This window comes from Poecile atricapillus, chromosome 3 (genome assembly GCF_030490865.1).
Source record: "Poecile atricapillus isolate bPoeAtr1 chromosome 3, bPoeAtr1.hap1, whole genome shotgun sequence".
Taxonomy (NCBI): Eukaryota; Metazoa; Chordata; class Aves; order Passeriformes; family Paridae; genus Poecile; species Poecile atricapillus.
In genome coordinates this window covers 57,188,530-57,206,403 of record NC_081251.1, presented here as the reverse complement: position 1 = coordinate 57,206,403, position 17,874 = coordinate 57,188,530, and the positions used below count along the sequence as shown (strand labels likewise).

Here is a 17,874-nt window from a genome sequence, read left to right as displayed (position 1 = left end):
TTGATCAACTGCAGGAGAGGATGGTAATAAGTATTTTTTGGATGTCAGACAGACAGCACAGCAAAACTTGGTAGTGACGAAAATGAGGGGGGACTGGTGAATTAATCCAGCATCTTATTTTAATCATCATGCTTTTGCGTGGCAAAATTGTGGTGCAGGTGTGTGTTGGGTTCAGTCCTCCCTGATCACGCTGGGTCTGGCTCTGAGACCCGAGGAGTAGCTACTCCAGCTGGCTGCAATGAGGGTTTGTACTAGAAAGCCCTGGGTTTCAGAGTAGTGATGAAGGAGTGACTCGGTGACATCAGTTCTGTAGCTTATCACCATGCAAGCTGCATTTGTATTTGTTATGGGTTTTCTGTTAAAGGATGTGGCCACAAATCAGAGGTTGGCAAGAAAAGGATTGCTCTAACCTCTTTGATTAAAGAAAGTTCAGGGTGCTTCTGTGCTGGTGATAGCTCGGAGGGAAGCCTGTGAGTTGCTGCTCCTGGACTGCCACCATGGGACCTTCATGGGGCAGCAGGAGAACCCATATCCTTCCTGGGCAGGTGGGAAGCTGCTGAGAGGTGCCAAAGCTGGGTGTAACATGGGCTGTCTTGCCTACTCCCGGTGGACCTTCCAGCCAGGAGCATATCACCTCCAGTGAAAGGCTTTTGTGTCCCTCCCTGACTGGAGGATGTCACTCAAGATACAGTCAGAGCTCGCTGCTCAGTGAAGATGATCCTGAGCCTGGGGATACCAAGGGAACCACTCTGGGTGTGTGGGGCCTCTGCTGAGTGGGAGTGGCAGGAGCACATCAGCCATGGGCATGGAAATGATCCATGTCTTTAGTCCTGGCCAAGTATGGGATTGGGTTTACTGTTGTTATGGAGACCAGAGACTTCTATCAATCCTTCACCTGCAGTGTTTGGGCCTGAGCCCCATCAGGGGTGTGCACCTTGGTGAAACAGAGATGAAGAGGGTAGGGGTGCAGAGGGGATGGCCAATATGAGCAGAGCAGAAAAGAAAAGCAAAGTATCTTCTCTTTTCTTTATTATTTCACTGTATTTTAGGCCTTTGACTACAGCAAACCACAGCTGTTTCTTAGTTTATTTCTTTTTTGGTGCAAGAAGGCTTGACTGAGCAGGTAGGAGCTCTAACCTCTTGCAGATTTCCATTTCCCAGCGGCAGCACAGGCTAGCAGCACTTTTATCTGTACAGGAAGGCTGAGGCAGCACCTGAGAGGTCTCTGCCTTGAGCTGGCAGGAACACAGATATCAAAACCCCATCACTGAAATAGTGATAACCTGCCTGCACCTTCAGATAACTCCTGTGCCGATGTACACTGATGAGAGCTAATGAAACATGAGAGGCAGCGGGCAGGAAGGCACACCTGCAGGCACCCTTTGAAGGCTCTCTGGGGGCTCACTGTGTCAGGAGGGCCACGGCAGGCTTGCAGCTGGGCTGGCAGGAACCGGGAGATGCAGAGGTGGTCTCTATGGTTAGTGTAGAAACCTGTCTGGGGAGAGCTTCCTGAAACTTTCCTCTTCGTCTTCTTCGCTTCTCTGACAGGTGTGTGCACAGAGCGCATCCTGGAGCTGTGGTGACAAGTAGTGATTGAATCAAGGGGTAAAAGTTGTCTTCCCCCAAAATGAAATTTCCTTGGCTGTAAGTGGAGCCAGGCTGTAAAAGTGGATCTGCGCAGTCTGAGAAGTACAGGCTGTTTTAGAAAACAATTAAGAAGTTAGCAACTATTCTGATACTCAAATGGATTGGAAAAATGCCTTCTGGAAATGTCATGTATCAAGAGGGATTGTAAAAAACAAAAACAAACTCAACAACCCGATCACCAGTAATTTATGGAAAAATAATAGCAGAGTGAATACATTTTGCAGCCCTTAAAAATTAGCTGTTTAACCACTGCCAACTTGCAAACACCGCTGAAGGCAGAATTTGGACCTCTCTGGTCTATCTTCATTATCTCACCTCCATCAGTCACTGAGAGCAAAAGAGTCACAAACAAGTTTATGCTGGTAGCAGGGTCTTCAGTGAAAACTGCTGAGACATCAAAGTCAAGTTCAAAGAAAAGAGGCAAACAAAGGGAACAAGTGCATTTGGTCAGGAAACATGACTTCCTTTGAATTAAGACATTAGACTGGAGATTGAAAGATGTGACCAGTGTCTTTCCTTGGCCACCCAGGCAGAACTCCACTGTTGCTCCTGAGCAACATCTGCTCTCATGACAGACTCCATCCATGCTAGGAAACAAGGACACAGGCAAAATGCAGACCAGTGCCTCAGAACCATTCTTTATAGAACAGAAATATTTTTAACATGCTCCTTTAACACAAAACAAATCAACAACCAACAAAAAAATCCAAAACAAAAACAAAACCCCAACACATTTTAAATAGATTTCTAGGAACAAGCCATCACACCTGTCTCAGACCAGGAATGAGGCAGAGATACAATTAAATGTGGCAGGAGTAAGAGGAGGTTATGATTATGATGTTTCTGTCACAATGTTACAGAAATATCCTTCGCCTATGTGCCTGCCTGTGTGGGCTTGAGGGAGGGCTGATTGCCATTGATTTATCTGGCACGGGTAAGGATCAAGATGATAAATACAGAGAGAAAAAACCTTCTGGCTTTTTTGAAGGATCACTCTATGCTCTGGAATATTCAATGCTGTGCTTGCTCTCTGCTTTACCCTCAGCAGATTTATTTTGGCTCCTAACTACAAAGCCCTCTTTCATTCAAGCTCTAATATTTTCTCCCTAACCAATTCAAACTCTGGCCATTTTTCAGTTTAGGCTTCTAGCTGTCACATGGGTCAGACCTGTGAGAGTTTACCCCCCCAGCCTGCATAGAAGGCTGAAAAATGACAGGGAATTATCTGGGAAACACCTCACATTCTGGTACTTTTCATTATTTTTTGCCCTGGCTTCTTTGCCTCTTCATTTTTAATTAGTGGCACATGCTGAAATGATCATTTAAATTCTTCACAGAAATCAAAAGAATTCCCGCTGACAACTTTATTAAGTTGTAATTACAGAGGATAAAAAGGTTAATAGGAATTTGAGCCAAATATCTACTCTCCATTAAATGAGAACTTGACTGAACCTGCTTTCCCTTCATTTTGGTAGGTTACTCTAGGTTTAAACAGGCCCAGGATGGCCACACATCAGTGCAAAGGGCCACTGCTGGGTCAGGTAGCTGTCACCAAACCATTCACACGGACCCGTCTCAGGACAGCTCTTGCCTGACTGGCTCAAGATGGAATTTGCCAGAGATGTGGGACTCCTCTTGGGCCTCTGGAAGATGTGTATTTCAGACAGTGAGAAGAGCAGGGTTCACACGGGATATTTGTGTGAGAAAGGTGTGCAGGAGGTGGAACTTTACTGCGACGGAAATGTAGCCACTATTGGTGGAGGGAAAATAATCAGTTTCCTGGGTCTAGCATCCAAAGAAAGCCTCTTCCTTCACCCATGCTGGGCACCACATGCATGCAGAAACATACACAAACTGGCCTGAATCTAGTGAGTGTTTTGCATTTTCATTGAAATGAGAAACAGGGAAAATAACCATTTTCCTCTGTATTAGATGTAAGTGCACCCATCAAGAAGACAATTATTGTAATAGTTCTGTGAGTTTAAATAGATTTTAAAGCAACAGAGGGTGTAAGGGAAAAAAAAAGCCCACTCCTTTTTCTGGGCACCTGCAGGCTGAGCTTCCGTGGTTCCCAGCTCTGGGATAAGAGTCTGTTTAAACTCAGCCAGGGTCTGTGAAGTTACCACTGGAGCCGTACAAGGCAGGAGTTTTGCCTTGAAGCCCTGTGGTAAGCTTGGTGTTTCTTTTTCCTTTTTTTTCTGTAAAAGCTGTAACCCATTGCCTAAGCTGTGTGGCATGCCTCAAGGCAGGCCTTTCCCTCTTCCCATGCTGCACACCACTGAGTCCCCCAGGGCCCTCGCATCTTGCACAAGGTTTTCTCTGGCACAGGCAGGGGCTCCCACAGCCTTCCCCTGCTCTGGCATCCACGCCTGGCCCCAGGTCCTGCCTGTGGAAACCGCTGGAAACCTGCCTTGGGGCTCTCCCTGGCCCCCAGCGCCGGGCTGAGACCCCAAAAAGCACAGGAGGGATGGATGAGAAACACACAAAACAACTTGGAGGGGGCTTCAGCTGGGAGGGGCTGGGTAAGGAGCAAAAAGGGCTGGAAGGCACCTCTGGGGCTCAGCACACCCATGGCCCCTCTTTCATCACAGAACTGATGTCTGCTCTCATGAATATCAGCGTAACTTCGAAGCATTTGCATCAACTTACATTTCAGCAATTTATTTTCAAGCTACTCAATAAAATGCTTTTTTTTTCTTTTCTGACAGGACGCCTTTTATTTGTTTGTTTGTTTTGACAGAAATTGCTTTTATCTCTAGCCTTCCTGGGGCTGAAAGTCCCTCAGCATGTCAGCTGTGTGAGGCTCTTGCAGGTCTGTCCAATTATTTGCTGTGAAGCACATTGAACCAGGGTTTCAAAGCACATTCTCACCTCTCTTTTCTTAAGACAAGCATGAAAAAAGCTTGTTCTACAGTTACAAGAACTCCAGAATATTTTTCTCTTATTCAATTGGTTCCTGACCTGATTGTCCTTAGTTGAAAAAATAAATTAGCCAGCATTGTGGGATAAGGGCAGATTTGCACAAAAGGTGCAGCGAGTCTCCCACTGACTGAAGCTGACCTGGACTTTGGTGTCAATAGAGATGTGCTCTGAGACCACAACTGAGCTCAGGACTCGCTGTTTTGTGCTGTGTTCCTTCCACTTCCTTAACAATCAATGAGAACTGAGGATTTTGAGTCTATGATGTGCAAAACTCTATTCCTTGCTTATCTAGGTGTGCTGGGAAAAGCCTTCTTGGCTTGATTGTTGCCTTTAACACTACGGCCAAAAAACTGAAGACAAACAAGATTACGAGGCCATGAAGGTTTAAGTAAAAAAGAACACACTTTATTTATCTACAAGGCAGTACATTGTTGTATAAAAAATTAAGTGCAGATAAAGCTGCACCAAATGCTATTAAGGCAGCAAAGTCAGAGGCTCTTATAAAAACACCAAAAAAAATTAAAAAAGATAAAAAATAAAATCAGTGTTTTGCCGTATCAGTAAAGATCTGATATGGCAGTACAAAGAACCATGTATTTCTAAGAACCTGATTCAGTACACAAGACCCAAGTTAGGGAACAACTAGCTAGACATGGAACAAAAGAGACAACATGAACAAGACAGTGTTCTCCCAAACATATGAAGGTGCAATGCATGCTGTTACAAACCAATGAGAAACAAAACAACACATCCACACAAATAAAAATCTCCCAAGAACAGTGTTCAAAAATATTGCTTGTAAAAAAAATAGGGGAAAAAAATATAAATGATGTAAAAAAAATTAAAACAAAAAAATCTGAAATGCTAGTGCATAGTCAATTAGCTAACATCAACATTTGTTTTTTTCCATATAAAGCTCTACTGCTCCTTTTACACTAGCAGCAAGTCTACACGCTAAGGTCTGTAGCAGCAAAACACAGTATTCATTTGGCATTTACAAAATTAAATTACTGAATAAAAATATAATTTTTCTCATAAATCTATGTTTCATACAGTAATATTTTTTAAAGCAAGCTAATTACCCACCCCCCCCAACAGAAACACACAATGTATAATGGCCTAGAACCAAAACAGAAAGGAGTATTTCAAGAGACATGGATGTTTGAGCATTCACAATCTTGATCAGCTTTCCCCTTTTGCACAGACAAGCGTTTGTAGTAATGCTTTTCACTTCGGTATTTTATACACCAATTCATTTTGTTCAGTGATTTAAAATACATCTGTTTGAGTACCTGCTCTTTTATTATTAAAAAACAAAATTAAAAAAATAAAAAAAAAGAAGAAACAAACTAAACCCCACCCCTGGCTAGCACATCACTGAAATAACAATACTGGTGTATTAAGTCTGCTTGATCTCAAAAAGTACAAGAAAAATTATCTTTATTATAAGACTGCACTTAAGATCATTAATTACTGATTCAAACTCAATACCTAATAATTTAGGCAAGTATCCTTAAAAAAACACAAACTCTTAAGTTGGGTGAAATCCAACAAGAATATATATGCTGAGTGACTAAATGCACTTTGTGCTGCTCCCAACTGTTGTACCACAACAAAGATAGGCTCTTCTCCCATTCATGAAAAGTTCTCATGTAGAGGAACAGGAATTTCCCAGTGGAGGTGAAGTGTTCTCAAAACCATAATGCTTCTCTGTGTGTCGACCCTTTCACATCACCAGAGTCCGGGTGGGGAAGGTGGTCATGTATTTGCGTGCCTGATCTGTCAGAGCCATCTGATCCTCGATCTTCCCGCAGGACGCTGACTCCCAGGTGTTGTTCAAATGCTAAATTAGAAGAGAGAGAGATTCATTTTGAATGCTGTGTGACTTATCCATAGTCCCAGCCAAAAGCTGGGCCAGCTCACAATTAACTGTTCCGTGAACGGGCAGTGGGATTTTGTCCTGTCCCCTGAGAAACTGAAATCTCAACACAACAGGCAAAAAAATGTCACCCTGACTTCTCAGTTAGCCACCACAGGGACAGACAGACCAGATGATCTGCAGAGGGGACATCACAAGAGATCCAAACTTTCCTGCTTCTCTCTCAGGCAGCTGATTTTCTATAAGGCCACTTCTACAGCCTTGCCTTTAATTCCTCAGAAAGGTCTAAACGAGAATGTACTTGGCAGGCAAACTTTAGGGTCAACAGAGCACAGACAGGCTACAGCCCACAGTTAAAATATTCAGTGTTATGACCATGCACAAATTCCTGCTGGACCTCCACCCTAAAAATGCAGCTGCTCTGTCCTGGAGTTCCCTGAAAGGCCCTGACAACCTCGACAGCCTGACCACTGCTGCCGAGGATTCCCGCGCTCCAAGCCGCTTTCACCTGTGTGCAGCGATCAGCGCCCGCCAACAGCTCAGCTCCTCTGGCAAAGGAGAAGGGGGGGCCTGACTCTCAGCAGAAACAGCTTTTTAATTATCATGTAAGCCATTTCACTTCTTGTGGTATTTATGGAGGTTGCAGACACCATTTAGTACAATGCTAAAATGAGATAAACCTATCTGCAGAGTGCTGTGTGTGCTGTATTTATTTACTCACTACACATGAGACATTTCTCATTGCCTTGAGCTATAAACAGCAATGAAATTTCAAAGCTCCTGGAATTTACCAGGATACACACTTTTATTTTTTTCTATTGAACTCTCTCACTTACCCAGTGTGTCTGCCTTTCCACACTGATATTTTCTCTAAGACCTGAATAAAACCTCTATTATCATGTAGTTAGCTGTACAAATACTCTGCATTCCAAAAATGCACACAATTGTGCTTATCTTTCCACAAGGGGATCCCAGTACTGCTAAATATTAAGAAGGTGTATGCTCAGGATTCACCAGTAAAGACAAAACAGGAGAAACCTTTCTCTGTTCTCCATCGCATTCAAAAAGGATCATCTTTGCAGTACAATACCTACATTGCTCAAAGAAATGCCCAAAGCCCTCCCAACCTCTAGGATGCTGGATGAATCATAATTAGTGGACTGCAAACCATCTGCTAAGAGCAGAACTGTCCTGGCGTGCCCATGGCTCTCTCTGCCAGCTTCTAGTTGCCAACTTCAACTTCTAGTTGCTAACTTTGCAAGAGGATCCTTACATTATTCTCTGGCCCAAATGTTTACAGAATGCTCTTCTGACTGTAAACAGTGTTATCTGAGACATACAGATAGTAAAAGGCTGGGCAGCTATGAAATACAGATAATTTCACATAACATGCCCTAATCAGGGCACCAGTACAAACACAGGGACCGAGGTTCCTGCCTTGGAGGGCTTACAGTCTAAAAGGGACAAACCCAGTGAAAAACAAAGCAAGCATGTTAGTCCTCTGCAAACTTCTGCTGGGCTTCCCTAGACATGGCTATCTCTTCTCTGTAGAGAAGTTCCAAATGCTGCCTCTTCTCCTGGGAGCCAAAAACTGCTGGGCTTCAGTAGGAGTTTCCTTTCTGAAGGAGAACCAGGTCAGGCCTCAAATCATTAAGTTTATGCAGTTTTTGTGAGAAAGCTGTGAACAGACACGCTGTCCACCTCTTTTCTAGAGCTGTGCACCTTGTGCTGTGGCTCAGCTGAGGGCACATGGCAGAAAGCAGGTGTGACACACTTTCTGCATGCCACAGACCTGCATGCAGCACACCACAGCTCTTTTTATGTTTTGGTTAAACAACTTCCAGAGTAACTTTTTCAAAGGCACCTACACAAGCTGGGAGCCTACAATTCAATATATCCTCAGTGGCACCTGTGTATATTTTTCCCTGCTGTTTTAGAGGGATTTGCACGAGGAACCAAATTAATGCCTGGTATAATGCAATCAGTTTTACTTAGAAGTTGGATTTGTTCTGTACACCTCAAAAGCAGCTGATAGTTCCTGAATATCCATAATTCCCAAGGACAAAAATATGCATCTAACCAGTATTTCCCTGTGACCCCCCCAAAGCTTCAGTGAACCAATCTAGAAATAAGAGATCAGCAGTCCCTTAAATAACTGAAAATATGTAAGGAAAAGACCATTTGCCACAGTATGTCGGTTTCTGAAAAATGTAAGTAACTTCAGGTAAGGAGTGTCCCTATTTTATAAATTAGGCTTAATTGTTAGTATCTACACAGAGCTCTTTGTATTAACAGCCATGTGCTTAGTAGAAAAAAAAAAAAATCTGTATCCTGATATCACCAACATCTCAGCAGGTTGCTACATGTCACTCATTCCATGGAAAGCCTGGTCTTCATCTTTAACCTGATGTCAGTGTGGCAGAAGCTGCTCAGGCAGGCAGTAACCCTCTGCCCTCCCACTGGGCCTGGCTGCCCCGGGGAGCACTGGGCAGCAGACACAAAAAGCACAGGAGGACCAACTCCACCCCTCACTTAAGCCTGCTTGAAACGACTTCAGCCTTGCTGTAGGGACAGAAAAGTTTTCATCCACGTGTTATTTCTCCCAGAAAATGGCACTATTTACACTTTTCCCCCCCTCTCCCTATTGTGACAACTTATAAAAAAGAGGCTAACTTTGCATCTTGGTGATGATGGTGAGAGCTCTTCTCCAGTGAAGGAAGTAGAATTGGACCCAAAGTAGTATGTTTTCTATGCAGCATATTTACTAACACAGTTTTCCACTCTACCCTCGGGGAACTCAGATAACATTTAAGTGGGTATTTTTAATAAACATCTTCTGTCTGAAGTCCTGACTCTCGGCAGCCAGCACAAAACAAAGCACAATGCCTGTGCCTTGCCAGCCCTGCAGCACAGTGCCAGAGGCACGTGTGAAAGTCATCCTGATGGCAGCAGTTTTCCTTCCCTCCTTGGCAGGGAGTGCTGGGTCCTACAACCCAGGCAGAATGCCTTGCTGGGCCTGGTCACACACAGCTGTGGGATTTCTTAGTAAAAAGGGTAAAAAGAGATGCTACAATGCCTCCTTCCACACCAGCATTGCAGCAAGTACTGACAGGGCTCTGTTACAGAACAGTGGCAGTGCTCCACAGACAGCAGTGCTCAACAAATGCATCAAAAGAAGAGACCCAGGCAGAAGGCTACAGGCATGCAGGAAAACGGCACAGAAACCCCAGCCAGAACACTCCTGTTGCAGAATGCTCATTGCACCCTCCTGACCACACTTACAGGTCTAACTCTGCAAATCAATGGGTGGAAATGATCTTTGTAACCAGAAGCCAGAAGGACTGACCCAGACCCCATCAAAGTTGATGGACATGTTTTCATTGAGCCAATGGATTCATCCAGCTTCAATTCAGTCATGTAAGAGTGAGGTGTTTGTTTTGGCACCTAAATTCCTAGCCAGTAGGAAGTGAAAGTGATTTCCACAGTAAATTCTTTCCACATACACAATTTTTTCATTGACTCACAGACTAGGAGATTAGTCTTAATTTTGCTATCAGTTAAAAGAATTTAAACCTTTTCAGCCAGTATTTCCACTGTATTTTTCTCTTCCAAACACAGCAGTTTCTCTCTTTAAGTTAAATCAGGGTGGCGGGGAGAGAAGAAAGTGTAGTACTGCAAGCTCCCATAGGATTAAATTACAGATCTGTGGTACAATTCCAGCTATGTCATTCTCCCTGTCCCTTTTCTTTCTCTCTTTATTTTTTTATTTATTTTTTAACCTCAATAATCCTACCAGTACATCCTTCTCCTGGCAGCAAAACTACCTTATTTATCCTGTAATATGCCTTCAGCTGCCCTCAGGCAAATGTGAACTGTAAACAAACTGTCAAAGCTGTAACCGGGATATCCAGTTAAAGCACTTTAAATAAAAACTTGGACCATCTAGAGAAAACAGACCAGAGTAAGGGAAGAAAACAATGTGGAAAGGTGCATTTCTAACAGAACTAGTCCTTCTGCTCTTGTAGCCCAGACTGCCTTTTCATATGCTGTCTCTACAGCTTAAGAAAGCTCCTGTGTTACAACACCTTTTGTGTTAGAAGCCAATGCCAAAACCAAACACTGCTGCAGTCCTGCACTGCTGAGCTCCCAAACTGATCAAAGTCTAGTAGAAATCCTTGGGCAAAGAACTGTGTTAGAAGACAGATTTTACATCTTTGTTCTGCTGGCAGGTAGCTTCAGCAGCTCTAGTGGTGTTACAAACATTCCCACTAATTTAGTCAAGCTTTGCTGGTATTTAAAAATAATTTTAAAAAACCTAGTGTATTTAAAATATTTTAAATGCTCAGTTAAGCATTGGTCTCTTACCGTGTTTCCCTCCTGCAAAAATCTGGATTTCTTTCCAGCTTTCCCTTAGGTTACATGGCATAGATTGCAGAATGTGCCACTGAAAAGGAGCTTGCAACAGAAATGTAGCACTCCTGAAGCAGTAAAACAACACACTAAGCATAACAATTTCCTAGCAGAATACAATAGACAGCATATGAATAACACAGCTTTCTATTCTGTAAGGATGCAGAACTGGCAGAAGAAACCCATTTACTTATAAAGACGAGACAGTAAAGACTAATTAAAAACTAAAGTGACCATAAATGAATTTTTTATCTCATTTGACAAGACAGACCATTATTCCTACCCCTGTTGTTAGCTTCTTCTGGGGCACAGGACAGACTTCTCCCAAACTCTGGGGCTTTCCAAGTTGCTCAGAAATACAGTTTGCTAAATGTGAAAGAATTAGGTGGTGCAACTTTTCAGCTTTTGTTATAAGCCTGATACCAGAGCTAGAAAGAGCTATTTGATGGCATTTTTAAGAGCTTAACCCTGAAGTTCTTGCTCAGATAAAACTCCTGCTCAAGATGCATCTTACTTTCCAAGTAAGATGAATGGACAAGATATGGAAGTGGCCTAAGTACCTGCAACTCCTATTCTTCCCCTCTCTAGTTTTGTCCTTAAGTAATATTTTTTTTTCCCCCCCCAGAGACCAGCATACATTTCTGCAAATGTATAATATGTAAATACTATATTATATTACAATATAAAATGTATAATAGTTAAGCTGTCACTTTTCTTCCAGAGAGACCATCACCAGTTCAGGGCAGCCCTAACTTCCAATCTGTTTGGAACCCAAATTCTGCTGACCTGAGAGGAAAACATATAATGACAGGCCTGTAACTTTAAACCTTCTCTGGCTCCCTCAGCTGTGGCAAGCACATCTCCTTCCTGTACACATCAGTCACTGGGGAGAGAAGGGGAAACACAAGCGAGGGAAACCTGTGGGGCTACCTTCCCTTGCTGTGCAAATCTCAAACACAGGGTGCTTCCCACTCTCCCTTGGTTAAACAAAGTATGAGATTTCAGGACCTTCTTCTCCCAAAAAGCCATGGAGGAAAAAGCCTGCTGTTGCAGGAGACCATGCTGCCTTGCTGGCCACTTCGTCTTACAACTAGCTGCAAATAAAACAACATTTCACTTTTTAAACTGAGAAAATTAAGCTTCATGACAGCTCAAACACCTGAAAAAAGGTTAACCAAGTAACTGTTATAAAATCCTTTAAACTTATTCTTTGAAGAAAATGGCTACATAAACCGCCAAAAGTCAGGAAATTCGAGCTGAAATGTGTCAGTCTGTGGTTAAAAAATGGAAAGTGACAGGAGCTAGGGGTTGAAGAACATTCTCTTTAGCTTGCAGGGCTTCTACCTTGTGTTGTTTCCTTTGTTACTGGGGGAAGAAGATATCAAAGCAGTGCTATTTTCTTAAAAGGCTCTATTTCATGGTGTCTTTTGATAGCCTGCAGGGTTAGGTGGAAGGTCTGTGATTTAGCCTACTTTTCTATCTGTTAAAATGTCTATGTTAGGATAGTTTGTATTATGTACCGCTACTGCTACAGAACATAATGTGAAATAAAATTTAACTTTGACATAGGAAGGGCCAGAAACAGAGGGGTTTTTATGTAACCTCTTACAAGGCAAAATTCAAGCACATGCTCGGTACAGATCATCTGTTTGTCTTGGTATTGGAGCATGTTATCCCAAAATCTTAACCTTTGGAAAAGCTGCTAGTGAGACCAAAATCCCCCTGACATGCAACTAAGTGACAAAAATATAGGGTGCAAAAATACAGGTTTTAATTAACCCCATGAATTCAAAGCAGAAATATTTGGGAACAATGCAATGGAGAGTAAGTCTACCCCAAGGCAACATGTGGGTTTGGTGAGACATTCCTGTTTCTGCCAGTCTGATAATACTCAATGCACAACCATGAGATTTGTCAGACAGGATAAAAGAGCTGGCTGAACCTCCACACCTTACCAGAAAGATCTTACACAAAACTGCCTCTACAGCCAATGACTTAGGGAGACTTAACAGGGGATTGAACGAGGATAAAGCCCAAACTCCTCTTGGGTCTACAAAGGCTTCTTCTCCCTTTGCTCTATACAGCACTGACAGCACCAAAATCCAGTGGTGTTATATGGAGCTACCTGACCTCACATGCCAAATGATGCAATGTGCTGCTCCTGCTAAGTGAAGGTGAATCATATTGTGCTATCTGATAGGGTCATCAGCTGCTATTTACTAAATGGCATATGATCAATCGTGTACCCAAAATGCAGTAAAAAATATCATTAGAGATGTGTTTGAACATTTGCTACTCTTGCCTCCTTTGGAATTTAACAGCAAAACAATACGTAATCAAGGATTTTGATCAGCTTTTTGCTAGCCAAATTTCATTGTGCAAATGTAGTGCAAATTATTAAAGCAATGGAAAACCGTGGGCCGGTAAATATATTGCCTCCTTCTTTTCTAAGTTCAAATTTAAAAGAAAATGGAATTTTAAGAACCAAGCATATTAAAAAAAAAAACTAAGTTAAGTGCTGTCTTTGTTTCTCTCTTCCCTGTCCATGCACAGATCCCAAGGTGCAGAGATTGCTGTAATTCTTTCTTGGCCTGAAGTCAGTGAGAATTTGCCTAAGTCAGAACAGTTGGATCAGGCCCAAAATATTTGCAGCAGCAATGTCAACATATGCAGACACAATTAAATTTCACCCACAGGAGTTCCCTCATGCTTAATGTCTACTTTCATGGGATCACTGGATTTAGTCCAGAATTTGTTTGTGTCTGTGCATGTGTTGCTGCATGAGGGTGAGATACCAAACTCAAGCCAGGAAAGGTAGAAAGCACAGGACACTAAAACGTGCTAAAATCTGCTCATGTACAAGACACAAACAGTAAAGACAACAGCAAGCACAAAGACTAATGTTTTCCATGGCTTTGCACCATTTAGACATGCTATGCCCTAATCACGAGTCCATTTACACTGGGGAGGAGGAGGGGAAGCGTTAGGGACAGAGCAGCAGCAGTTTCTGCTGTGAAACAGAGCCAGACTACACGTCCTTTCTGAGCTGCACAGAGCCACACTCCTCCCCTCTGACAAGAAGCCAAGTAGCTTTACCATTACTTTTAACCACGACACCAAGTCCAAAACATAGTGCAGCCGCTGGCAGACAATACTGCATTGTTATAAAAAGTCTGTATTTCATTCTGAAAAAGCTGTCTGTGCCACCATCACAGAAACCTCAAGCCTCACTCTTCACTTAAGATTACATTTCAGATGAAAAGCTCAATGTTTCATCAGCAGAGAGAACAATTTTACCCTCATGCTAGTACACCAAGAAGCTACATGCTAACTATTCATTTTGGGGCTTTTTACAACTACTTTCAGTTCAACATACTTTAAACACTGAGAGGAGTTGGAAGTCCTTTTTAACTCAGTTCCTACTTAAGAAAAGGTCCTCTTTATCCAAACAATGAGCATACCTGACTTTTAACATGGTTTTCCTGACCAAGGACTGAAGAATTGAATCCAGAATGATCCACAAATTGACTCATGTAAACTTCCTGAACAAAATCAGCGTGAGGACAGAAGGTTAAACAAGCCCTTTCGTTTACAGCAGCTTGTAAAGAAATTATTTTTAGATAGCAGGAAACATAACACCGGTACACCAAAGATCAAAAGATCCCATTTTACAGACCTCTCAGATCCTTCTTTTTTATTACAGCCAGAGTGCAGGCAACTACCACTTACTGGACAACACACAGCCCATGCTGCTTAGCTACCTGAAAATCTTGTCCTAAATCTGTGAAGGAGCCCGGAGCTTGGCTGGGGTCACGGTTCTCAGACAGGTGTTGGGACACAGCAGGGCTGAGCTCAGGGGGACCAGCAGCCTCCTTCCACACATCCACCAGGGAGCTCCAGCAAGCCCCAGCAAAGCTGGAGACCCAGGCTCCTTTGCCACCAGGTGGGTCTGAATTCTGCCCCTATACACTGCCCTAGATCAGGGACAGAGGATCTGCAAACCCTTCTCTTGGCTGTCAACTACAGTGCAGCCAAGAAACACAGGTCATGAGGGCAGAGCAGATAAACAATGCTGAGTGTGAGTCTTTGGCCCCTACAGATCCCCCTTGCCAAGGGGAGTCCTAGTCCCTGCTCTCCAAAGCTGTTTTTCATCAAGTGATTCTGCAGCACAAAATACAAGGCTACTCCATGGCAAACTGTGCCAAATGGGGACATGTGTGAAATTTTACTATCTCCTTTTTTAATGCCTGGCTAGAAATGCTTAATCAAAACCAGTCTTTATTCATTCCTGCCTACTGTAAATAAGCCCAAATGTAAATTCTGGAAAGAGGGAGGAAAGAAAGGATTAGCCATGTGGACTGTTCGTCTGAAAGTCAGGAACTATGGAGTTACAATTTCCTTCCTGCCAGTGACTCACCCTGGGGAATGAGACACTTTCCTTTAGTTCTCCCAAGTGGAGAAAGGCTACGAAATCACTTAGTCATCGACCTCGGAAATACAGAAATTATGTTTTGTTTTCTGAATGACTTGCAGTGGGTTCCACCTAAAGTACACAAGAGCTGCCAAACTGGCCGCTAATGACCTTGGTGGGCTTTGGATTGGCCCCTGGTGCAACAGTTCTGTTTGAAAGCACAGCAAAAGTCTGTGTTTGTTAACACTTGGCAAAAGCACAGACACAAACCCCAGCCTGAAGTCTGACTTACATTACAACAATTACACATTCAGCCTTCACTGGGGAAAGGCCATCCTGGTGCTGGACTGGATGGGCAATACTGGTCACACCTGTGCCAGCCAGGCAGTGCTGGAGTCTCTCCTCTCACCCCAGGGCCAGTCACAAGCTCTGGCCACCACCACATCACTCAAAGCTCCAAAAACAGCAGTGCCACCTACAAGAAGCCTATAGGAAAGAAAACCCCTCTGGCCCACATTAATTCTCAGTCCTACCAATTTCACGCTGCACCCATCTGAGTTACAATGCCCCACACACAGAGCTGTGTCCAGTTTAGCTTCCTGGCTCTGCTGAAGCCACTGTGCTCTCATATTCCACAGGCAAAGTGAGATCCTCAGCCACATTCATCTGAACATTTCATTCTTCCGTACCCAAAACTTAAAATTGGTCTGTGAGAAAGCAGTATCTATACGTATGGATGCTTTTATCAAGAAATAATTACCTGTAGAGGACTAGCTAGTGGCCTGTTTCTAGGTACTGCAACTGTTTTGTGAAAACTATCATCATCTTCAGACACAGGCATCTTTAAAATGGAACTGGTAAGAAGATTCTGAACAGGAAAAGAGAAAAGAAAAAGGTTTTCAGAAACTCATGAGAACAACATGAACTGGAATGCACTGTAAGTAAACTCAGCTTGAGTGCAGAAGTTGCTACACTGGGCACAGCCACAGATGAGGAGCAGACCTCAGCCCCATGTCTCTGGGACTTGGCTTTGCAGGAGCATTGCCCTGTGCAAAGGTTTTCCATCCAGTGCAAATCACAAGTTCAAGAATAACAGCAACACTGAATAGCCCATAAGTCCTGGCAATGCAAAGGGAACTGTGCTCATGCAAGGTCTCCTTTGCAAAAACCGAGAGATTCTCTCTCTCTTTCACCGGTTTTTAATTCTGTGATCTAGTCATTTCTATACACAGGTGCAGGCATCCTTCAAGTGTAGGGTCTTCAAAGTCTGTGGGCTGCAAAATGACTGCAACTTCTGCAACCTTCTATAGTTATCAGTGATAATTAAGAGTAGCATTTTGCTTTTTAAGCTTAGTACAGGAAAATGACATAGAAATAAGGAATAAAGCCTACTTGTGAAGAAAATCGGAAAAAAATACTCTCTCTAGCATTTAATTATCAAACAGGGATGTAAAACAAAGTATTCCTTTGATGGTGTGAAAACTTATACTTACTGGCACATCTTCCATTGTAGACCCAGGTGTAAAGAGCTGAGTGTTCAGGTTTTCTCCTTCCCAGTGGCTTGAGCAAAAAAAATTCCCAGCTTTATCTGTTGGGGACTCCACCTGCAAGAAGAAAAGGCACCATTCAACCACTACATAACTGACCAGGAGATTTCTTTCAGTTGCTTAACAAATATTCTTCACAGAGGTGCAAAATGCATGTTTACAGTCACATCTTTTACAGCAGCCTTGCTCTTTGCAGAAGAAAAAAGTTCAAGGTTCTCCAAAAAAAATCCCCATCTAATAAAACTTTGAATACTTGCACTCAGTGCTCTGTCAGTATTCAGGAGTTTAATCCCCTAGAAAGGATTGAGAATATATGTATTTTTAGAACTTTAGTGACAAAGTAATATAATGCAATGTCCTCAAATGTTCAGGTTTCTAAGTCACTCCATGGAGCTTGGTCCCTATGGGGTTCTTCTATACTTTTCACCAATATTTGAAAGATTCAATCCAAATTCATGTCTAATTTTTCTTTTCTTTTTAAGTTTCAAACGAAAACTGCATTAGAACGGCCCAAGCAAACCCCTGCTGGAAACAGCAGAAAGACTTCTATGGAAATCAATGGGAGATGAATTAGACATGCCTAGTGTACTATATGGAACCGACACTAAGATCTTGGGGCTCACATGAAAGAAAAGCAGACACAGCTATTTAACAGAAAAGGCATTGCTATAAGTTTCTCAGCAAAGAGTTCTGAATTAAATTGCCTCAGGTAAGTTTGAGATTTACCTCTTGTTTGATTTTCTTCAGCAAAGGGGGTCCACTTTCATGTAGCCCAGCCACTATTGCAGATTCCTCCGACTCCTGCTTGATAACATCCTGCAGATCTTCTACAAGATGAGTTGGAGTTTGAGGCTGAAAGAAAGAAACGTTATATCCAAGTCCCAGAACATCCCTCTGCACTATTATCAAAGCAACTTTTATCATTGTTTCCTTCTTACCAGCATCTTCAAAGGACCGTATTTGATTTCCTGAGCTGCAAGTGCGTTTTTGAATGGAGTGGGTGTTCTTGGAGAGCTCTCTAATATCGACCTCTTGATTGCTGGAGTCCTGAAACTTTA

At 42.8% G+C, this 17,874-nt stretch overlaps 1 protein-coding gene across 2 annotated transcripts in view; it reads right to left on the bottom strand.

Annotated features, from left to right (window-relative positions):
* Positions 1-4,950: 4,950 nt before the first annotated feature.
* MYB (MYB proto-oncogene, transcription factor) overlaps positions 4,951-17,874 on the bottom strand; it is a 28,200-nt gene continuing 15,276 nt past the window's right edge. The window contains exons 11-15 of one of the 2 annotated variants that reach the window (XM_058835129.1): positions 17,755-17,869; positions 17,543-17,668; positions 16,763-16,873; positions 16,030-16,137; positions 4,951-6,412 (exon numbers count right to left, since the gene is read on the bottom strand). In XM_058835129.1, coding sequence (XP_058691112.1) covers positions 6,296-6,412; positions 16,030-16,137; positions 16,763-16,873; positions 17,543-17,668; positions 17,755-17,869 — 577 coding nt within the window. In that variant the 3' untranslated portion in view covers positions 4,951-6,295. The remainder of the gene's footprint in view (positions 6,413-16,029; positions 16,138-16,762; positions 16,874-17,542; positions 17,669-17,754; positions 17,870-17,874) is intronic. The other variant, XM_058835128.1, reaches the window with a different exon arrangement.